The sequence below is a fragment of the Elephantulus edwardii genome, unplaced genomic scaffold (assembly GCF_000299155.1).
Source record: "Elephantulus edwardii isolate Elephantulus edwardi_28Jun2011 unplaced genomic scaffold, EleEdw1.0 scaffold00033, whole genome shotgun sequence".
Lineage (NCBI taxonomy): Eukaryota > Metazoa > Chordata > Mammalia > Macroscelidea > Macroscelididae > Elephantulus > Elephantulus edwardii.
In genome coordinates, this window is record NW_006399783.1 from 5,903,574 (window position 1) to 5,927,977 (window position 24,404).

Below are 24,404 nucleotides of genomic sequence, written 5' to 3' on the forward strand. Positions count from 1 at the left end.
GCCAACCCAAAAGTGCATGGTTCAAACATACTAGCTGCCCTGCAAGAGAAAGATGGATTGTCTCCAACTGTGTAGTTTACTGCCTCTGAACACTCATTGAAGAGTTGGCTAGGAGTCAGTTCTGACTGACTAACAAAAAGTCAAAGACAGCTCTGTGCTGCTAAACAAACCTACATGGTGCCAAGAAGATTCAAAAGAAGTGGAGACATGATTCCGAGGCACTCATTGCCCACAGTTACCCCAAGTGCTATCTCAGCACTCTCCCAGCATTCCTGTGAGGTATCATCAGGATCACTATCAGCCCCGCTTTCTACATGAGCAAATAAAAGCACAAAAGCACAATCTTTTATTTTTTATGTTCTACTAGTTTATTTAGGAAAAAGGATTGGAGTCATACAAGTGTTCAGGTCTTTCATTCATAGGGTCACCTACAACTCCAAGGCACTTAACAACAGCAACAACTAGTTAATTTACAAATTTCGAATACATTGTATTCAAAATCAGATTCTTTCCATATCCCTTACACCCCCCACCCATCAAATTGTACAATCCCATGATTAATCTCCCTCTCCACCTGCACGTCCTCTTCCCTCTGCTTCCACCCTCTCCCACCCCTCCTGCATCCTTACACTCATTCTACAATAATGGTTTTATACAATATTTATCCTTGTGGGACTGAGTTAGTTCACTCAGCATAATGCTCTCCAGTCCCTCCCAAGTTAGGTAATAATTTACGAAATCATTGCTCCTGCGAGAGCACATTATCTTAAATGTCCACCTTAGTGAATTTTGTGTCTGGATATACCTGCATAGCTATTGGTGTCTTGCATGGTACAGTTCACACTCTCAGCTAACTAAGAAGTTAGAGGTTCAGATACAATCAGAGCAACCTTAACAGAAAGAAAAGTATGAGTGGGTACTTCCCAAAAAGGCAGCCATTGAAAACCCAGTGGAGCACAGTTCTACTCTGACACATGGGTCACTGTGAGTCTTCCACGTGGTCCCTGTGCATCCTCTCAGTCCATCTTCTTCGGACATCCCTGTGCACTTTAGTGAATAGGTGCCGTGAAGTCCACTCTACAGAGTGAATAACTGAGCCAGAGTCAACCCAAAGCCAAGTAGGTGGCTTTGAGTTTAATATAACTACTATCCAGGTAAAATCTAAAACATCCCCAGCAAGTGCCTTTTCTCAGTCAGTACTTTCCCACAGAATTGTTGTTCTTGTGTGCTGTTGAGTCAGAACCATCTCATACATAGCTAATGCCCAAGTGGGTCTTCAGATGCTTTACAACACACACAAGGAGATGCCCACCTTCTTCCCTCGGAACAACTGATGGATTCAAACCGTGACTTGCGTTAGTTGCACAGTTCCTTACCCTAGGGTCCTAGTGGTAAGGCATTGCAGTGGAAACCCAAAGGAATGTGGTTTGAATCCTCCAGCTGCTCCGCAGGAGAAAGATGAGCACTCTTCTCCCATCATCTGTCTCTGAAAACTTGCTGGAAGATCAACTATGGGTCGCTTCCAACTCGACAGTCCACACAATACACCACTAGAGCTTCCTTTCCCATAGAGAGAACTATGACTTTTTTACTTGGTCTCCTACTTGATTAGCCCTGCCTGTTCTTGAACATCATCTACATAAAATAGAATCTGCTCTCCTCAAAGCGTGTATTTTTACCCAGTCCGCTATGTGATCTTCTCGCGCAGTGAGTGGTGGGAAAGGTACATTTGCTGGTTGTTGGAGCCTCTAATCGCACATGCTCTGCAAAGAGCTGGCCTTATTTTTAAAATCTGAGCTGCTGACCAGTTCGCAACAAGGTTCCAAGTGCAGTTACTAGTAGAGCCTTCCAGTGCACCTGAAATGAATTGCTGAAGCCAATCTGTGCTGCCCTAACACAAAATGAGAAAAGTAAATGTAGGTGTTTCTCTGAAACCTCTAATACCAAGAGAGCTGGCAATTCTGTGCAGGCTGGGGGAGGAGTCACTTGCATAGCAAGCTGTGGGAACCAAAGGCTACCAGGAAAATGAACCAGATGCTTCCATCTGAGTTTTCTCTTTAAGATGCCAAATTTACCGAGATCAACAAGGAAAAGAAAGGAAATAAGCATCTTCTCATTCCAGGAGCCATTCCTTAGAAGAATGATGCTGTGGCTCCTGCTGTCTCCCCCTGCAAAAAAGAAAGACGTGTGGGTTTCACCAACTCTGAACTCCACTCTCAGGTGGAGATAAATTATATGATACATGTAGCATCAGTCTGTCATAGCATATGCCTGCAATAAACTCTAAGGATTACTACAAGCAGAAAAGCCCTGAAGATTGCGACTTTTTCAGCTTATCGAAACTGAACATGAAAAGAAAGTAATGTCTACATTTATAGAGTCATTCACTGTTATGAGCTCTGGATTAGTCAAATTTTGGCAAGGACAAGCCTGTGTTTCTAAATAGCAACAGGCTGATAGTGTTGTTATGTACTGAGGAGTCAGAATGCACTCGTAACTGACCCTCCAGTGGACAGAAGTAATAAATCACACAAGAGGATATTGTCTATCCTTCTGCCATAGACCAGCTGGGAGACTGGAACCAAGAGCCTTTGGGTTGGCAGCATAAGTCTTTACCATTAAGTCACCAAAGCTTGCTAATAGTAACTAATAGTAAATCTTGAGCATAATTAATTGAGTGAGATCTACACCTGTTCTTGATTTAAACTCTTGTTTGTTTTTTAAATTTTATTTTATTAATTTTAATGAATATTTACAGAGATTTTGGATTTCCATTTATTCATAGTTGCACTATTTTCTCTACCTCCTCCCAGTTCATTCCTCTCTTTTTTTCCCCCCTGGAAAGTCTGTTTTAATTGTCCCATTGCCACAGTGCTTGTCAAAACCAGCTCCTTTGTCAGTGTGAATATACCACAGCTTCTCTATCCATTCTTTTGTTGATGGGCACAACAAACGAATGGATAGAGAAGCTGTGGTATATTCACACAATGGAATACTATGCTGCATTGAAAAACAAGGAACTCATGCAATATTATTCAAAATGGGTGATCCTGCAGGATATTATGCTGAGTGAAGTATCCCAGTCACAAACGGACAAATACTGCATGGTGCCACTGTTGTAAACTCTCATGTTTACTGTGGCTAATGTAGCCATCCATTTATCCAGAATCTAACTTTATTTAGAAGTGTTCAGTTGAGATTTTGAGGTTAAATCTTTTTATGATTTAACACACACACAAAAAAAAACAAAAAACACAACACAAAACCCAACCAAGAGTAACACAAATGCATTACCATCACGTCAACTCTGACTCATGTTGTTGTTGTGTTGTCGAAACAACTCCAACTCATAGTAACCTTATGTACAACAGTTCTGAACCCTGCTCTATCTCGAGCCAATTTCATTGTCTCTGACACACCTACTTCCATTACCCCAGTCACTGAGTCTCATCCAGGGTCTTCTGCTCTTGCATTATCCCTCTACCTTTCTGAGAATGATGTCCTTCTCCATGGACTGGTCCCTCCTTACAACATGTCCAAAGTATGTTAGATGGAGCTTCAAAATCCTTACTTCCACAGAACTGACTAGTTTCATCCTCTCCAGGACAGACTTGTTTGTCCTCTTATCAGTCCGTGGTATATTCATAGTATACTCTTCTCCAGCACCACAACTCAAAGGCATTGATTCTTCTTCTATCATCCCTAGTCGTTGTCCAGATCTCTGATGCATAGCAAGTAGTTGTGAAGACCATGGCCTGTATCAGGCTCACCTTAGTCTCTAGACTGACATCATTGCTCTTCAGTCCCCTGGAGAGGTCCCTGACAGCATAGCTGCCCCTTTATTATAGAGTAGAACCATTCCACCAGGTGTTCTTGGCCATAATCTTGAAGAAGCAGATCTTGAGGCTTTCCTCACACAGCATCACTGAGTGAGGACCAATCGCTAACCTTTAGGGTCGCTATTGTTGGTTGCCATTGAGTCAGTGCCACCTCATAGTGATCTCATGTGTGCAGAGCAGAACTTTGAGACGCAGATTCAGAGGCTTTGCTTCCAACATTCTGTTAGGTAGATTTGAGTTTTCAACCTTTCTCTTGGTTACTAGTCAAACACTTAACAATCCATTTGTACCACTTAGGAACTACATCAACTATTTAAGAGGTCCCTACATGCTTCTAGATACTCTACGAACATAGAGAAATGACAATAGTTATAGAACAAGGGTCAGGTCTTTTGTTCATAGGGTTGCTATGAGTTGTGCTCAACTCGACAGTACTTAACAACCACAACAATGGTGAAATATCTAGCTGGTCAAACTCGGCAGACCCAAAAACAGCTGGTATAGACCTATACATAAGTGCTGCCTTGCACCATTGGTGAAGCAACCAAACAGAAATTTGAATCCCAGAGGTAGACAGTATGGTCCTCAGCTGCCAAAGGGAATCCCCAGACATTGTGTTTCTCATGTTGACGCCTTTCCCGATGCTCATTTCAGCCAGCTGTAGATTCCTTCCCAGCTGCCAGAGGAGCTGGCATAGCCTCAGAAATTATTTACTCCCTTTCCTGCCCACAATTTTGTAGTTGATGAGTATCCCTTGCCCTGTCTTCATATTCCCCTTGGGAATGCCTCCTGCTTTCTGTCCTGAAGAAGACAGAGCAGTGCACTCATTGGTTGCATTTTTCTACATTTTATCCATAATCACCCCTTAAACACTTGGGTAATGTACTCAGCTACTCCGAACCTCAGTTTCCTCATTTACAGGATGGGTATGATGCTGAACAATGTGACACTGATGTATCAAATATGATAATGGTCACCCATGGTGGACAGTGTTTGATGGAGCTCCCCGATTAAAACAAGCTTGGAAGCAGGAGTGACACTGACTTCTGAAATAGCTTGCCTCTGCAAACTCTATGACCTTGGGGAAACAATCAAAGTTATACAAGTGTTCAGGTCTTTCATTCATAGGGTCTCTATGAGTCATCTATGACTCGATGGCACTTAACAACAATAACAACATATAAACGATGGCAATATATAGTGTACTGAGGTCTCACTATACCATAAAGCCATGTATTGGATTGATGAAAATACTGGCTTTTAAGAGTATTTACTTCTTCATTTATAAGATGTTCAAGAACAAGAAACATTAAACAACTAAAAAAGGGAGTAAAAAAAAACTTAAAGGGGGGGTCAGAAATTAAAGCAGTATTGCCTGGAAAATGGCACAAAGGAACTTTCTGGGTTGGTGGAAATGTTCTAGATTTTCCACTGTTTTTGTGTGCATGTACATGTGTGTACACCATTGAATCAGAACCATCTCAGAGTTGACCCTCCAGTGAATTTGCAGAGGCTATAAATCAAATGAGAGGGGATTCCCTATCTTTCTCCCATGTAGAAGCTGATGGATTCAAACTATATGCCTTTGAGTTGGCAGCTCAATTCCTTAACAACTGGGTCACTAGAACTCCATATCTATATCTATGGATAGATAGATAGATAGATAGATAGATAGATAGATAGATAGATAGATAGAGATAGATGATAGAGATAGAGATATATGAAAAGTTATCATGCTGTACATTTTAGATTATATGCTTTTTGTATTTTACTGCCAGGCACTTTACATTTTTTAGCTTGTTTAATCTTCTCAATGATGTGTTCTAACATTTTCATCATCTCCCTCTTCTTCATTTTGTAGATGAGGGAACTTCAAACACAGAACAATAAATTACCATGGGTCAACAGCTAGGTAGCGACTGATGTGAAACGTAAACTCAGACATCCTTTCACAGCATCAGAGTCTGCGGCTTAACAGTCACATTATTCTGCTTTATAGGATTAGGATTGTTGTGATTTAAATCAGGAAAATAAATGAAAACCCTTCTCAAACTACAACACCTATTGCTAATTATTATGCTATCGCCATGTAGAAACACAACAATATCCTTACCAAGATGCAATCAACCCATAGGCCATAGCAGAGAATGGCTCTAAATATAAGTGGATATTAATTTCATTTGTTCTTATGTCCTGACTTTATACATTGAAAGTTTAAAACTTCAGGGAGTTTCCATTTATAATAAAACCTGCGATGTGTTTATTAAACATATGCTTTTAGATAAACTGATAGCACATGTTGTTGTTTGCTGTCAAGTTAGAACTGACCCATGGCTGACCCTCCAGTGGTTTTCAGAGTCAGTTAATCACACAGGAGGAGATTGCCCATCCTTCTCCTGTGAAGCAGCTGGTAGATTCAAACCACGTGCCTTCGGGATTGCTGTACAGTTTCTTACCACTAGGCCACCAGAGCTCCCATCACATACATCATATAATTTATTGCCACCATATTGCTGTTGTGTGTCATCAAACTGATTCCAAATATTTTGCCCCAATTGACAGTGTAGAGAACAAATTGCCCCATAGGGTTACTAAGACAAATCCTTAGGGTTATTTTTTGTTTTTAAATTTTTATTTTATATTGGTTTGCTTATAAAGTTGGTATACATTGTGTTTTACACTATCCTTCATTCCCCCTTGCCCATTCTCACCCCTCTGCTACCACCCTCCCGAAACTTTATATTCATCTACATGTTTTACTAGTTAGTTATCGTTCTATTTCTACAATAATGGTGTTATACAGTATTTGTCCTCATGAGACTGAGTTAGTTCATTCAGCATAATGCTCTCCAGTCCCTCCCAAGTTAGGTAGTAATTTTCAAAATCATTGCTCCTGAGTGCTGTGTAGTATTCCATCATGTGAATGTACCATTTGGGCTGTTTCCATGTTCTAGTGATGGTGAATAATGCTGCTATTATAGCAACACTGGTGTACAAAACTCCATTTGTGTCTCAGTTCTAATTTTTTCAGATTATATTCGTAGCAGTGGAATAGCTGGGTCATATGAAATTTCTATGTTCAGCTTTTTGAGGAAGCACCAAACTGCCTTCCAGAGTGGTTGTACCATTTTGCAATCCCCCCAACAATGTATGAGAATTTCTATCTCTCTGCATCCTCTCCAACATTTATTACTTGCTATTCTGTTAAAGTTTGCCATTACTACTGGGATGAGATGGAATCTCATTGTGGTTTTGATTTGCATCTCTCTTACTACCAGTGATTGTGAACATTTCTTCATGTTCATGCCATCTGAATGTCTTCCTTTGAAAATTCTTTCCATGACTTTTGCCATTTTGTTTGGGTTATCAGTCTTTTTCTTATGGAGGCCCTGTAGGATTCTTTTGATAGGAGACCTACATCTGAAATGGCATTACCAAATGTTTTATCCCAATCAGTAAGTTTTCTTTTCACTCTATCAAAAAAGTTTTTGATGTGCACAGGGATTTAATCTTTGGAAGGTACCATCGATTAATTTTATCCTCTCCTGACTGTGTATTTCTGGCTATATTTGTCAGTCACTTTATACCATGGGCTAGGCCTTCTCAGCTTGGTCCCACTTTATCTCTTATGATCTTTATTGTTTTGGTCATCAACCATATGTCACTGATCCAACTTGAGTTTATTTTTGTGTATGGTGTGAGATGTGGATCCTCCTTCAGTTTTCTGCAGGTAGCAGTCCAGTTTTGCCAACATCATTTGTTGAAGAAGTTGTCATTTCCCCATTTGATAGGTTTTGCTTCCTTGTCAAATATCAGTTGGCCATAGATAGATGGGTCTTTTCTGGGTTATCTCTTCTGTTCCATTGGTCTGTGTGCCTGTCATTGTACCAGTACCATGCTGTTTTGGTTATTACAGCTGTGTATTAGGCTTTGCGCTCAGAGAGTGCTATGTCCAAGGCAATTCTTTTGGGATCAAATCACCAGATCTTTTCTCACTCACACCCTGTGAGTGCTACCACCCTCCCAAACCTTTATATTCATCTACATGTTTTACTAGTTAGTTATCGTTCTATTTCTACAATAATGGTGTTATACAGTATTTGTACCTTCACACGCAGGAAGGCTGGCTACTTTTCCATGCTCACAAAGGCAGGGAACTAGAAGAGTCAAACTTGGAGCTATCTATGGGCCAAAGCTTGGAGACTTTCTCCTTTTTATTTTTTTTATCAGTGAGGGAGAGCTTTTTAACCATGGGATTTTCATCCAAAAGGTTCAATTTAGCATTAACCTGATTTCTATTTCACATTGCCAGAATTGCTCTGGAAGATTCTCTCTTATTTGCTCTATCAAATAAAAAAAAATTTTTAAAAAACCACCCAAATCTTCATGTATTGTTTCCAGAAAGTTTCTCCATGGCTGTATCTCCCTTCATTTGCCATTAAATAAGCATCTGGCATACACGGGTAGAACAGACCAGAGTGTAATTTAGCATCCACGCTGACAGAAAGCACCTTGGTAATTCTTCTTGGCCACGTTTCACAGGATGATGTAAATGAGGACATATTAAGCAGACCTGTGGCACCAACCCAGCCTGCATAAAGAAGGCCCTGGTCGTTTTCCCATAACTGCTGAGTCAGAACCAGAACCTTTGCAAGAACTGTGCAAACCTCCCCACTGCCCTCACCCACCTTGCCAGGAAAAAGCCAGACAAACAAACACGCAGGTAGATAAATAAGGAGAGAAATCCTCCAATGTCAGGGAAGGGCTGGGCGGCATACCCACCACCGTTGAACAGAGCCTCTGCAGCCTCTCAGGTCCTGAACTGGCAATTCAGAGCAGTTTGATTGCCTGCTTGATTGTTTGCGAGATAACTGCAAGATTGTCAGTGACAGGGTAATTTACTGAAGATTGCAATGTCAGACTCCATCCAAGGGGCTTGCTGGCATAAAGATGCGATTCTCATGACTGACAGGCCACTGGGAGATTGGAGTGCCAATTTAAAGTTCACCGTGTCGTCGGCAAGTGTTCATCGGCAGCAGCCCATAATCATGCAGCATGATGAGGTCATTACAGACATAATGTATGCTCCCACTTAATAACGGATGGAACCCCAAATGCACAGGCTTGGGAACAGGTAACTGTAAATAGCGAGGAAGAAACGAAGGAAATCATTTGTAACCCTCTCCCCCCCTCCCCTTTTGTCTGGAGCTATTGCTGATATGTTGTGAGGACATTTCCTGCCAGACAAACCCTTGAATAAAAAGCTTGAAATCAACAGAACAGTGGGGCAATTTGAGGTTCACAGTTTGGGAGCAGTCACAAACCCAGAAAGTGGCCGCCTGAAGGAGGTGGGGAAGGAAGATGCCCAATGCTTAATAGGAAAACTGTCTTGAGTTATTATTTGGGCCTGGTAAGGCCGTCGAGCTGATTATATGGAGTGGGTAGAAAATGGTTTGGAGGTGGGTGGGAACCATTCCCAGCTTCAGGAGGAAAAGGCCACCAGAGAAGGATAGAGCTCCTAATGGGAAGAGGCCAGCGACCTTAAAGAAATCTATAGTGCTAACAACAGTGGGTTTCTCTCACCTGAGAAGCTTCTGTGGTTGCTGAATAGCTTGCTGCCAACATATCTCAGCAGGTCATTTTTAAATCTAAAGCAACCATTCAGTTGTAGATTCCCTCTGTCTAATGAAGGCAGTCCTTGGAAGGTGATGTTAAAGGCAGAGCGCTGGGCTTACTTTTTCTCTTTTTCTTTTTCTTACTCTTTCAAGAGCCCTTGGATCAAGGGCCAGATTACCCCATAAGCAAAGTGAGCATGGGTTTACCTGAGCTGCTTTGAAATCTGTGGCAAACAGTTTCACATGGATTTCACCATATTGTTGATCTGATTTAAAGAAATGTGAAACAGTTCACTATAAATTGGTAAATAAGCACAAATAAGCCCTACTTGTCTTGCTGTCAAGATATTCTCTACCCCTGTCTAGAAGGTGCTATGAGGAAGAGAGAGAGAGGAGAGAGAGAGAGAGAGAGAGAGAGAGAGAGATCTCAGCCATTTTTTGAAGCAGAATCTTTGGTTTGTTTGGTGAAAAAATGTGAGAGCTCACTCTGGATTAATAAAAGGGCTCTGTAATACATAACAGGTCAAGCTGCCAGGCAGAAGCCCAGTGGTTCAAGTCCACTAGCCACACGCAGGGAAAGAATGAGCAGTCGCTTCTCACAAAGATTTACAGACTTGGAAACCCAACAGAGGGTCACAGTGAGTCAGGACTGACTCAGCAGCAATGGGAGTTTTCTTTGTAGATTAGTAAGCAAACACATATGACATTGTTTGAAACCAGTGAACAATCTGAACATGGACCTGAAACAGTGCCACCATGTTATCCTGCTGCTGAGAAAGCACTCCTGGCACTGTTTCTTGGGTCTGAGGTTTGTTGGGAGCTAGAGAGGACCCAGTTCAACCAGCGCACCAGACTGAGATGTTTGGAGCCTTGATTCAAAAGACTCTAAAGTGTTCGTGCCTGCCCACCCTCCTGTGTATGCATTTCCAGGACACTCTGTAAATCTCCATGCATTACAAAAAAAAAAATCTCCATGCATTACAAGGCACACAAGCAACATTTGCCCATGTGGAAAATGAGAGGCTAGCTTTTGTAATTTAAAGCCAAGCAAAACACACAACCTCTTAATTTGTTTGCCTGCTAAAAGAGAAAGTAATGTGGTAAAATAATTGTACATTAATTGCTAAATTACAGTGGAACTTTGGTGAAATTATATATTTCAATTTCATTAGCAAACCAAATGAACAGGTAATGCCCAAAAACTACATTGTAATATATTTAAAGCACTCAGGTAGGCCTGTGATTTGGTGTTCCATGACATGTGTTTGTCAAGTCACTGCACAGGAGTTTCTATAATGCTAATTATGACCTTGATGCCCTAGTGGTAGGGAGCTTCACTACCAACCCAAAGGCACGCAGTTCAAGTCCACCAGCTGCTCCTTGGAAGAAAGATGGGCAATCTCTTCATATATGATTTAAACAATAAACCAAAAACCAGCCTTACTATAAAATCCAAGAAGTACAATAATGTGGTTCCCACAACTCCTCCACTGTGGATTCAGGTCCCTACAGAGTGGATGAGCATCAGCCAGCCAATCTGTTCCAATAGGAAATTCCAAGGACTCAACACTGTCCCAGCATTCTCCTCTTCAGCATTTACAGACACATGAAAATGGAAAACAGTCGTTTCAGTAACAACACACAAAAAAAATTCAACAAAGAATTCTTTACAGCCTACTTCCAAGCTTGGCACTAAACTAAGCATTCATATAGAAATGAGTAAGACACTGTTTTTTCTACTCGAAGAGCTCATTTTCCAAACAGGAAAGCAAGCATAATAAGATAATGAATTTCACTATGAGTAGCTTAACACTGTCAACAATTTCTAAAATTTACGATGTGTTAGAATCACCTGAGGAGCATGTTTAAAATCAAGATTCCATGACCTACTTGTGGAGGCTGCCTCTGAGGTGGTTGAAGGTGGGTCCTTCTTTATCCCCACAGGAATCTGAGGCAAAACAGCTCTTTTTTTTTAAAAAAAAAAAAAAGGTTGTAGGATTTTTTTTTCTCTTATAAATCTATCGGGGTTTTTTCCCCATTTTTTTTTACAGAGGTTTTAGATTTCCATTCATTCGTTGCCGCAATTTTCTCCCTGCCCACCCCTCCCCACCAGCTCCCTTCCTCCTCCGAAGAGAGAAAAAAAAATTCCTTCATTAGTGTACAATTCTCACGTCCCTTCCCCCCACCCCCACCCCGAGTACACTTCTCTATGCAACCTTAATTCTGGATTCCTGTGCTAACCATAATACTCAATCATTTATCCCTTCTAATCTGTTCTTTCCTTCATCTGCAAAACAGCTCTTTAAGAATCTCTAACTCAGGGAAGAATCAAAGAGAAATACCTAACCTACTGGTCAGAACATCAGGAAGGCTTCCTGGAGGAAGAGGCCACAGGTGGTCTTAGAAATTAGGTCATGTCAGTTTCCTCACCTCACTGTCAGCTCCTCAAGGGCAGGTTCCATGTTCCCCTGCTCACTGTTTGACTTCTGGCACACGATAGCACTCTATAAGTAGCTGTTGAATAATCAATGAATGAGTGGGAAGCAGTAACTCAGAACCAGAGGCCAGAGGCAGAAATCTAGACAAGTGCACCAGAATATCCAAGGCCCTGAGGGCTTGTGGGAAGGCAAAACCATAAGCACTTTGGTGCTTTTGATGATTTAATAGCCGTGTGCCCAAGCCAAAAACATTTCCCATATTTCTTGGGGGGAAATGAAGATCATAGTCCCTTGCTGTACAAGTCCTCAGTTCTCTCCCTGGCTCCAAAGAATCATGGATACAATTGTTTTATCTATTCACGGATATAAGGAATTCAATGAATGTTATTATTTAGACACCCATTAGTGACTGCTGAAAACTGGCAGAGAGTAGTCTTCTTTGTGCTGTGATGTTTAAAAGCAAAGTTACTTTTTTCAAATCCACAAATAATACTAGCTTATCATGGAAACTTTGGACACATTATGAGGAGGGTCCAGTCCTTGGGGGGAAAAAATAACTCTGGGAAAGGCGGAGGATCAGAGAAAAAGAGGAAGACCTTCAACAAGGTGGACTGACAGACTGCCTATAGCAATGAGCTCATGCATCTCAGAGACTATGAAGATGGCACAGGATGGGGTAAGTTTCAGATATGTGCGTAGGGTCACTATGAGTTGACAATGAATAGGATAACAGAAGTAAAAATTGATGCCTTTGAGTTGTGGTGTTGGAGAAGGGTACTGAATATCCAATGGACTGCCAAAAGAGTAAATAGATGTGTCTTCAAGAAGGTGCAGCCAGGGTGCTTCATAAAGGCAAGGATGGTGAGGTTTCATTCCACATATTTAGGGCATGTTGCTAGAAGAAGGTGTTCCTTAGAAAGCGATCTCATGCTAGGAAAGGTGGAAGGTCGGCAAAAGCGAGGGAGACCCTCCCTAGATGGATAGCCGCAGTGACCGCAGCAGTGGGCTCAAGAGTGTCAAAGATGATAAGGACGGCGCGGGATTGGACAGGGTTCAGATCTGCTGTTCACAGGGTCATTATGAGTTGTACTTGATGGCACATAACAACAACAAGGATGTAAGAAACTCTGGTAGCTCTGTGGATGAGACATTCATTTGCTAGCCAAACAGCAGTTCTAATCCACCAGTCGCTTTGCAGGAAGAAGATGATGTAACCTGCCTCAGTAACCTTTACAGCCTTGGAAACCCTATAGAGCAGGTCTCCATGAGGTCCTACAGGCTCTCTACGAGTTGGATATTTAGGCTGGTTTTGGTTTTATCATAGATAAGAAAAATGTCTAGAAAATGATACAAAGGAAATGAAACACACCAACAAAAAACACACCCCAAGCCCAGTGCCATAGAGTTGATACCATTCACAGCGAATCCCTGTCAGGTTTCTGATACTTTAAATGTTTGCTGCTTTCTCCTTTGGAAAGGTAGGAGGTTCAAACTGCTAACCTTGTAGCTGGCAGCCCATTTCTGTTCTCCCGCCCCCGCCGCCTCCGTAGATACACACTATAATGACGTCTTCCTGTTAGGATAATAGAGCTCCTCAGGATGCTGGCCAGGCCTCAGCTGCTTCAGGGGCTGTCACCATATTCACGTGGCTTTCTGCCATCAAGTCCACTGACCCAGCTCTACCTCTCCCCTCAGATGGCCTGGTGGACTGCCTGGACCCCGACTGCTGCCTGCAGTCAGCCTGTCAGAACAGCCTGCTCTGCCGGGGTTCCCGAGACCCCCTGGACATCATCCAGCAGGGCCAGACAGACTCGCCTGTGGTGAAGTCCTTCTATGACCGCATCAAGCTGCTTGCAGGCAAGGACAGTACCCACATCATTCCTGGAGACAACCCCTTCAACAGCAGGTAAGTGTCTTTCCACCTGCAGCTTTTGCACTTAACCAGATCCTTTCTTATTGGAGTAAGAATCACTGTTCCTGGCCTCTCCAGAAACCCACATGGCCTGGAAACTTCCATATGAAGAGAGCAACGCCTGCTGTTGTTTGCTGGAGACTCTTCCTTCACGTGGGTGGGGTCTTGGTCTCTGAGACCACTTTCACTCCAGAACCTGTTGATCCACTGATTTTAGAAGTTATTATTTTATGTCACATTATTGTTCTTATTTTTAAATCCCCTTTGACAATGCCTCAGATAGTGGCTTTCATTTGATCACGAATGAAACCTTTCATTCAAAAGAGTATTTTTAAATGCTATTATTAACTTGATAACATGTCATTTATAGTATCTTAGAGTAAAGAAGACATCAATTTTCCGAATGTATTGAACACCTACAGTGAGCCAGTCACTATTCATATGTCACTTTGTCATGTTGTGATGGTTCGGATGATGCTATGATGGTAGAGCCTATGACACTGGTATTGCAAAGACGCATAAGCTCACCTGTGCTAGACAAGTTTCAGTGGAGCTTCTAGGTTGAAAGAGACTCGAAAGGAAAGCTTGGGAATCTACTTCTGGAAACTAAGCCTGTATATCATGAGAGAGTAGAATTCAGTATGTGGCTGGAAGACAAAACTTAAAAGTACATGAAATATACAATGACCACAATAGTAGACTCAACTACTTCTATTATTGTGATGATGACATAGAATATTTCATCTGTTATAAACTCTGTTGCTTTGAGTCAGCATCAACTCTATGACGCATAAAAATAACCATGAGCCAGAGACTTTGTGTCATTTCTCTAAGCTCCCAGTAACTCCATTAACTGAACTTACTGATGTGACAGGCCTGGTGCCACTCAGTTTTACCTGTGATTCCATAATGTCACCAGGGAGATTCTCCAGAACACTTTTGCTCTTAGTAACTCATTTAAGGCTTAGGAATATACTAGAATCCAATTCTAGACTTGTTTTGTAGTCAACTTTATCCCACCCTTCTTCCTAAGATAAATGAAAACTGTGACCCTGGTGAAGAAGTCAAGAAGGCTATTTGGATTTTAAATACTCCCTCTACGCCCTTACTCCTCTGAGCAATTCTGTGGGTAGAGTGGAGGAATGAGAGTCAGTGTCTTGAGTTATATGTAGAATCTTCCTATGAGAGAGTGTAGGTCCAGATTATCATGGTATCCGCTGATATGATTATTCTTCCATGGTCTTCTTGGGGTTGCCCCACCCCATCCCTATGCTCCATTCTATTCTCTGTAGTGCCCTCTCCGTTCTCCAAATGAACAAATAAGAACTCTAAGCTGGAGTCTTTTCCCATGCTTTCTAGGAACTGTGCCCTTGAGTTTGCTCCCTCTGGTAGCCTGTACTACACACTGTACTTATCTCCATTTCCTTTCACTTACTCAAGTAGACACAGAAGCAAATCAGGGAGTGAGCTGCTTGCACAAATTTCTTGGGTTATAAAGGAATATGCACATAACCTGTGTGTCTTTCTTCATGTGTGTCCTCATCTACTCTGCTCCTTCTGTAAGACTTTAGTCAGAAAGGACTAGGATTAGGACCCACCATTCTCAGGTATGACTTCATCAACATAACAAAAGAGAGCACTTTGTTTTTCATATCACGTGGCCAGGGGTTAGGTCTTCAGTATAATTTGGGGGGCAGAGGAATGTCCTTCAATCCATAATAGTTACTTCCACTTTAAATGTGTCTGCAGTTGGCCCATGGACAAGATTTCAATACATTTCCTGATAAATATTTCTTCATTCCTACCCCAACTCTAGTAATTTCCTCATATTTTACTGATTGTTTTTCCTTCTTCTCTTGTCCCTCACGATTTAATTGCATCCTCCTCATTGAGAGTTTTACTTCTAAGTGTATATTGAACCAGAGCCGAGATATAAGAGAGCCGGGCATGAGTCCTACCATATTTGCCGATCTTAATCAATCCCAGAATCCCTGATAGGACAATTGAATGAGTATAATTCGTCTGTTAGCCAAAAGCTTGGCAATTAGAACACCACACCCAGAGGCACCCCTAAAGGGATAAAGACCTGGAAATCTGCTTCCATAACGTAACAAATCTTCAAACTCCTATGGAGCATAGTTCTGCTCTGACACGCCTCGGGGTGCCATGGGTAGTAACTGACTCAATGGAAGTTAGCTCCTACCAGCCCCTGAGATCTGGAGAAAGAAATTTCCTTTAGAGAAAAGGCTACTGCTAAAGCTCGGAACAAAGTAATAAATACAGTAAGTACCCCAATAAGCCCATGCTCGCCCAGATGTCAGCATAACGCAAAAACACAAGGTGTTACTCCGTGACACAGGCTAAAGTTCAGCAAGTATATGAATTTCAGTGCATTATTATCTGACAAATAATAAAGGACAAAACTAGAAGTAAAAAAGAGCTTAATTCAAGACGTCTGAGAAGGCGTTTCCCCTAGATAAAGGCACATAAAAAATAACTAAAATGCCTTGACTACACCACTATAATTTATAGAGCAGATCTCACTATCTAGATAATGTGATAATTGTTACACATCAATAATCATAAATAGAAATGAACTGATAGCATGTCGTAGCTGAATCTTTTCTGCAAATTGGCTGCCTGGAGATGATGGGAAGCCAGCAGCAATGAAGAATTAGAAAAATACAGGGTAGAAATCACAGGCACCCCAGCCATTTTATTCCTGTGGCTCTTCTTAAAATCTCATGCTCCAGGAATGATTTAAAGGAAATAGCAGTTATATGAAAAAGAACCAAAAAACAAGAACTGGGGAATGTATTCCCTATTTTGTTTTCTCATCACGAGCACTATGGACCTTGTGGTCATCAACACACATCATTGATTTTAAAATAGTGTCTGGTAAGGCCTTAAAGAAATCTTGGTCTCAGGAAGATAAGAAAGCTGAATTGAACAAAAGGATTATTTTCATAAATTAGTTTTCCACTTTCAAAACACTCTAGCATTGTGGCTGGAACCAGCTAGAAATGAGATTCATCTGTTAGGCAGCCAGCAGCAGACAATTAGAGCTGTCAGAGGAACAGTCTGAACGATCCTGAGATCATCAAAGGGTTGAACAGTCAGGGGTATTGCTAATAAAAAGAGAGATTCTTGGAGAGAGCATCCCTCCAGCTTTCAGGACCCTCGGGGCTGCAGAAGTACGAGCATTCCAGAAATCAAGCAGGCTTTGACAAGATCCTGGCAAAGAGCAGGTCAAGTTGATTACCTAGTCCAGAAATTGGGAGTATGTCCAGAACCTCTCTGTTTTAGCCAAATTGCCCAGTGCCTAAGAAGGCCAACAAGACAGCTGCAGACCTGTCTGTCTGGTGGACTGGTCTCTGTGCAAAACTGGAGCTGCTCATTAACCATTGTTCCCTGAAGTCAAGAAGATGCAGGTGAGAGGAACTGTGTGCATCTTCTCTCCACGGACTCTGAGTATAATTCCGTGACATCTGTATAGTTTTGTGGGATCTCCCAGAGGTGGCTGATGAAGACCGGCTCTCACGGGCAAGTTCGAGTGACTATGATGTGGGACAGGGCAGCTTTCTCTGACACTGAAATGACATTAGATGGGATTTTGAAAGCCCTCTCTGTTCAAGATAGCAAGAAGCTCTCTGGTGGAACATTACGTGTGTGCTGCCTACAAAAAGGCCAGTGGTTTGAATCCACCAGCTACATTAAGGAAAAAAGATAACCAGTCTACTGCCATAAAGAGTTCTAGCTTCTGAGACTCAGCAGAGGATCTCCATGAGTCTAAATATACCTGGAAGCATTGGGTTTTGTTTGGTTTACTCAAAATATCAAATCCAATTGAAGTACATAGCTATGTGAATTCCGCAATTTGTTACATTTCTCCAATATCCAGTTTTTCTCAGGTTATCATGGATTACAAGAAATTTTGTTCCGTTGGTTACGATCTAGTCAGCTCCAACTCATTGTGACCTTATGTATAATGGGATAAAATATTGCTCAGTCCTGCACCGTCTTCATTTCTCTTAGAGAGCAGCGAGGCATGACATGTGTCTGTCTCAGGCTCCTTAAACCTCTGTGTGTTCACCTCCACCTCCTCCCATGCCTTGGCCTCAAGGAGAAGAGTAATGCTGCTTCTGACGTGGCCTTCCTCCAAAGCCAAAGAAGGAAATGAGTAGCCAGATGGGGAAGCTCTCACCCGAGTATAATACTCCCTGTGCCAGGCTGAGCATAAACGTGAGTGATGAGGGGCAGCCTGGAGCTCAGGCCAACTGAAAGTCAAACAATGCCAAGAAACGGAGTGAGGCCAAGGCTAGAGGCCGTGTGCACAGAGGACCGCGTGGCCCAGCCTTGTGACAGGAAACGCTGCCCATGGATTTCACCCCAAAATGTCAACATTTCTGCTCCTCAAAGAAAACATGCCTTGAGGTATGCCTTTTGCCCACATCTCTCTGTGAGGTGTGATCAGAGGAAGGCAGAAGTTAAAGCTGAGTCTTCTGTTTGCCTTGTAGATACTTGCCATTGAGTTGACTTTGACTCATGACAAACTGAAATGCTTTAGACTAGGAATACTCTAAAGGGTTTTCTTAGCTATAGCCCCTCTTTTTCTAATGAGTCAAGAAAATAGTTATTTTAGTGAATAAATGATCTGTAAAACTGCTGAGACCCACTATGTTGAGCTGAGAGAAGGAAAGATTTCCCTTCATTTCTTGATCTCTTCCTCCCTGGGGAGAGGCTTGATCCCTTCTTTCTCAGCCTGATATCACTTCTCACAGCTCGTGTGTATTTAATTGGTCCTAGATCTTCAGGCCTTAGTGTGGTTAGTTAGGAATCAGGTATTAAGGACCTTGTCATCTTCAGTTTGTGGATATGTCCCAGGAGAATCCACTTGGATTTGAACAAGTTCCCTTTCTCCTTCAGGTACTAGTTGTGATGCATGTGGCAGTCAGTCTTCTTAGACTCCTGACTTCAGCTGAACAGCTGGACTCTCATCCTTCTCCTCCAAGTCATCCACTTGGGCCTTTGAGCATTAAGTGGGTGGTACCCTTTCACTTACCTTTTGGCTATAATCCTAACGAAATCGTATCACCAGTCTTTAGGCTTTCCTTCCACGGCATTATTAGTTGAGTTCTGACCTTTAGCTTAGCAATTAAACTCAAACCAACAGAATTTTTCTCGTTGCCTTGGGAGACCTGGCAAGGGCACAGGGGCAGTGACAAGACATGAGGGGAACTCAACAACTCCTGCCCCCTTGTCTCCCAGGTGGTTCAAAGACTTCCTGTGTTTCTTTCTCTCTCAGCTTGGTTTCTCTCATCCGAGGCCAAGTAGTAACTACAGATGGGACACCCCTGGTCGGAGTGAACGTGTCTTTTGTCAAGTACCCAAAATATGGCTATACCATCACCCGCCAGGATGGCACGTAAGTAGCTTTGTGGGGCTCCTATCTTCCCAGAACCAAGTGTGTGGGCAAAAGGCTATGTGGTGTGAGTGGCTTGGAATCATGTGGCTTCCTCATGTGGCCTGGAGAATACATTAGACCAGACCTCTGTTCACAGTCTCCTCAGAGATACGTTTTTGCATTGTGTGTGGTACCAATAAAGGAAAATAAATAGAAAGGTTAACCTCTCCAGGGCTGCCAACAACAGCCTTCACTCACCTCTTTTCCATGCCCAGGTAAATGTTTCTCTCTCTCTCTCTCTCTGTTAGGAATAGTTGGGGGGGGGGGTTCTATGAGGAAGGCAAGATGACTTCTAGCCCTATTTTAAATCAAAGACAGTGCAGGGTGACAGAAATACACATGAGAGAGTGCGTGTAGTAAGCCCCTTCTGTTTCCATCTGTGGCTGTAGAGGTAATGTTGTTTTTGATACTGTTTTGAGGGGGTGGGATATAATCAGAGGAATCTAATTAAATACATTTAGCAGCCACCCTGCTGTGTGAAGGAGGCAACCTTCCACTATTATCTTCTGATTGGAAACATGCACCCGTTCAATCCCCACCAAGATGAAAGCTGTGCCATTTCCTTAATCTGTTGGGCACAGAGTTGAAATTTAAAGGAAAAGATACAAAGGGGAAGAAGAGAGATATATAGGAAGGGGGTGGATATTATTCACTTTGATGGAGGGGTAAAAAACACGCTATCACATTCTATTGCAAGTGTAAGAGGGAGTTGTTGCTATCCATAAGATACAACTTTTTTTTTTTTCTCTCAAGAGAGTCCTAGAAAATGACGGTCGTAGCTTGTAGGTTGGGAGCCTAATCTTTGGTTTTCAAAGATGAGGTGTTTGACCTTATTTTCAAATATCTTAAAGCAGCCTTATAGGCAGTTTAAAAAATTACCATACCACTGCAGCCTTGTCTTCATATTCCAACCTCTGGAACCCTAAAGGAGTTTAATGATTCATAGGAACGTCTTGATATTTGTTCAGTTTCTGATATCTTATTCATATATCTCCACAGCCAAATGTTTTAGGGGGGAAAAAATTGGTTCATTTATGGCCAATGATGCAAAACAGGAATGGACTTGAATTTGTAAAATATAGGTGAGCCGAATGATAACTAGCACAGGAAAAATTACAATCACTGTCCTTCTAAAACGTAAAGATCATGTATGTGTTACATAGAAACCACATCATTTGACCACCATAGTTAGAAACAACTTTGATCTACTTAGTGACTGTCCTGCTTTGAATATGTGTCTCTTTACAATCTTAACAATAATCCATTCTCCTTCATCAGGCTCTTCAATGGGCTGACTTCACATCTTTATGCTTCTCATTTGAAGTCTTTTACATTATAACATTTTTTTTCTTTTCTGATTTTTATATTGTTTCACTCAAATTTTTTAAATTCTAATCTGTTCCAATTTTATTTCACCAACCACAACTGAACCAGTACAAACTGTTCTGAGCCCTGGATTTTAAGGTGGTTGTTGTTGAGTACCATAGGGTCAGAACTGATCCATAGCTGATCCTCTAGTGGGTTTTCAGAAGCAGTTAATTACATGGGAGGAGATTGTCATCCTTCTCCAGTGGAGCAGCTGGTGGATTCATACCTCGTGTCTTCAGGACTGCAGCGCAGGTTCTTATCACTAGGCCACCAGAACTCCCATTGATTTTTAAGGTAGTGGCTCGTGGTAAGAAACTACAGTGCAACCCCAAAAGCATGTGGTTCTAATCTACCAGTTGCTCTGGGGAAGAAGGATGGGAAGTCTCCTTCCATGTGATTAACTGCTTCTGAAAACCCATTGGAGAGTCTCTATGGGTCAGTTCTGACTCGATAATACTCAACAACACAATAACAAGGAATTGCCCTGTAAAGACAGGCTGTTCGAATCTACTGGCTCTCCAAGGAAGAAAGCTGGGCAGTCTCCTCCTGTGTGACTTACAGCTGCTGAAAACCATCTGGAGAGTCAGCTAAGAGTCAGTTCCTACTTGATGGCATATAACAACAATATGACTGTGGCTGCGTTTTACGCAGAGCTTTGTGATTAATTACAGCCCAAATCCACTTCTCATATTATCTACCCAACCTCATAGATAAAAGATCCTTCCGTTTATTCAGGTTGCAAAGCTATGGAAATCAGGGTGTGTTGTGTTGGTGAAATCTCTCAGTCTGCTGTATAAGCTGTGTGTGCCACAGATATTCATGAGTTAATTCTATCAAGCCAACCTGGAACTACTTTACTCAAGAACATAGACTATCTTCTGTATCCTATATACCACATCATCCTGCAGCATGCATGATCACAGAATAAATACATTAATAAGAAAGCAAACAGGCTTTACTACTTCACACTCTGACATTAACTTTAGTATATATTCAAGGACTCTTTGCTCATTTATCATAAGTCTACTCAACAACATCAAAGTTGTTCCCAAAACTTGGCAAAGCCAGTCAGTCATTATACTTTCATCCAGGCCCTCAACCTGCTGCTGGGTTCCTAGACTGAGCAAGAGAAGGAACTCAGCCGCCCTCATGGAGCTGACATTCAGTGGAGGACCAAAGAGTAAATATTTCAGCTTTGCAGACCTAAAGAACCTGCTGTTTCTGTCACAGCTACCTAGTTCTGCCGTAGAAACACAAAGACAGCCATAAATGATACATAAATGAACCAGCCTAACTCTGTTCCAGTAAAACTTTAATTCACCAAGAATATGTTTAGACTGACTTCAGCTTGTAGGTTGTATTTTACTGGCCTTGCTCTCCATTTGTCATATTTCATTCTCACAGCCATACTGTAACATAGATATATTTACTCTCATTTCAGGAGCCCCTGTATCATAGTGCATTTCATGTGGGGCTGCTAACCAAAAGGGGCAGTTCAAATCTATGAGCTGTTCCTTCAAAGAAAGATGAGGCTATCCCCTCCTGTAAGGATTTCTAGGAATCCCGCCGGACAGTTACTGCAAGTCAGAATTGGCCAGATGGCAATAAGTTTGGTCTTTGGTATTCTCATTTGATGGCTGCTGTGAGCCTCCACAGCCCTTGCTCTTCTCCTCTATGCTCTGTCCTTCCACTGAACTTGAACTTCCACAGGAACTTGAGCACCCTCCCCTGTCTAAAGGTGAGTTCACCCTTCAGTGAGCCCATTTCTCCTCTCTCCAGGTTTGACCTGATTGCCAATGGTGGTGCGTCCTTGACCTTGCACTTTGAGCGTGCCCCATTCATGAGCCAGGAGCGTACCGTGTGGCTGCCGTGGAATAGCTTTTACGCCATGGACACCCTGGTGATGAAGACGGAGGAGAACTCCATCCCTAGCTGTGACCTCAGTGGCTTTGTCCGGCCTGATCCAATCATCATCAGCTCCCCTCTGTCCACCTTCTTCAGTGCCACCCCAGGGCAGAACCCCATTGTGCCTGAGACCCAGGTAGGAATGGCAGGTGCCAGGTGGGCACTCCCCGTACTGCCCTGACCCAATTTGACTGTCCAAATCCACCCTACAACATCTCTCCCCCTAAATGGGACAGAAACTAATCTTGGAAGCTGGGAAGCAGTGCAGCAGAACATGTAGTCACTGGAGACCAAGCTCTCAATCTATTCTGGACATTCTAGATGTTTCCAGAGAGTCATTCAAGACTTTGGCAGTCACTGGAGCTTTTCATAAAATAAAAACAGTTTACATATGTGCAACACACCTGCAAGTTGCTTTTTATTCCTGTTAGTTACAGAGATACGTGATATGAGGTGCTTTAATGATCTACATTGGTGTTACAACACAGGGCATATTACATTATTGCCTCCCTGTTGCTTTATACCGATTGTCAGTGGAAGTTGCAGGTTCACATAATTACAGCCTCTTGTGGCCTCCTCGCATGCAGCCAGCAATAAAGCCTGCTGTTCTTATTTACATCTTTTGCCAACAGTGTGGTTTTTAAAAAGAAACACAACAGTGACCAAGAATAATTATTAATCCAAAAATCATAACCTCAGCCCCGTCGCTCCATGGGGTCGGGTGAAGTTTTGTTGTGGTTGCTATTGTTTTTCCTTTCCATGAGAAGTGGGTCCTGCGCCGACAGAAAGCAGGAGGGAGAGAGCAGGCGCACAGCTCACCTGGTGCATTCGATGCAGGATGCCTAACCGTGTGTTCCCTCCGCAGGTTCTGCATGAAGAAATTGAGCTTCCTGGTTCCAACGTGAAGCTTCGCTACATGAGCTCACGAACTGCAGGGTACAAGTCGCTCCTGAAGATCACCATGACTCAGTCCACGGTACCCCTGAACCTCATCAAGGTGCACCTCATGGTAGCTGTGGAGGGGCATCTCTTCCAGAAGTCATTCCAGGCTTCTCCCAACCTGGCCTACACCTTCATCTGGGATAAGACGGATGCTTATGGCCAGCGGGTGTACGGACTCTCAGATGCTGTTGGTATGGTTTTGTTTCATGGATTTCATCATGCACTGATTGCTCCAACAAATATTTGTACTGACTCTAGTTTATACCAGAGAGGTGTTAGTGGTTAGAATTCTTGCCTTCTCTGCAGAAGTAAGTTCAATTCCTTCTGCACAGCTACCACACATCTGTCAGTGGTGGCTTGCTGGATGCTATAATGCTGAACATATCAATAGAGCTTCCAGATTAAGTCAGACGAGGGATAAAGACTTAGTGATCTATTTCCAACAGTAAGGCAATAAACACCTTATCAATCACAAAAGTTCAATCTGCAGTCAATCAGAGGGCTGGCTAGAAAATATTTCCTTCAATTATCAAAAAAATCACCATGAGTTGTGCACTGAAACAAGGCCAGCTAACAATACTATGTACCTGGCACTATCTTGATAGATCTGGATGCAGTGGCCAATAACACAGAGGAGTGTCCTCTGCTGATAGGCCTAATTGTTCTAGAAAGGGATGGAGATAATAAACATAGACTAGTCAAGAAGTTATTGAGCAATGACAAATGTTGATGGAGACACAAAACTACATGCTTATATTGGGGAGGAGGAACAGCTATGGCTGGGCATTCAGGAAAGTCTCCTTGGAGAGGGTGGCATTTAAAACCTGAGGTGTGATTTACAAGAAAGAGCTATGTGAAAATCAGGAAAGAGGCTTTCTAGGCAGAGAGAGGGAGATACATTTGAAGAATAGAGAAAAGGTC

General features: G+C 42.3%; 1 protein-coding gene across 2 annotated transcripts in view; it reads left to right on the forward strand.

Annotated features, from left to right (window-relative positions):
• The window catches only part of TENM2 (teneurin transmembrane protein 2), a 1,365,940-nt gene that overhangs the window by 1,256,863 nt on the left and 84,673 nt on the right, over positions 1 to 24,404 (forward strand). For both annotated transcript variants that reach the window (XM_006884325.1, XM_006884326.1), the window contains exons 14-17: positions 13,588 to 13,798; positions 19,110 to 19,229; positions 22,416 to 22,677; positions 23,407 to 23,674. In XM_006884325.1, the coding sequence (XP_006884387.1) occupies positions 13,588 to 13,798; positions 19,110 to 19,229; positions 22,416 to 22,677; positions 23,407 to 23,674 (861 nt within the window). The remainder of the gene's footprint in view (positions 1 to 13,587; positions 13,799 to 19,109; positions 19,230 to 22,415; positions 22,678 to 23,406; positions 23,675 to 24,404) is intronic.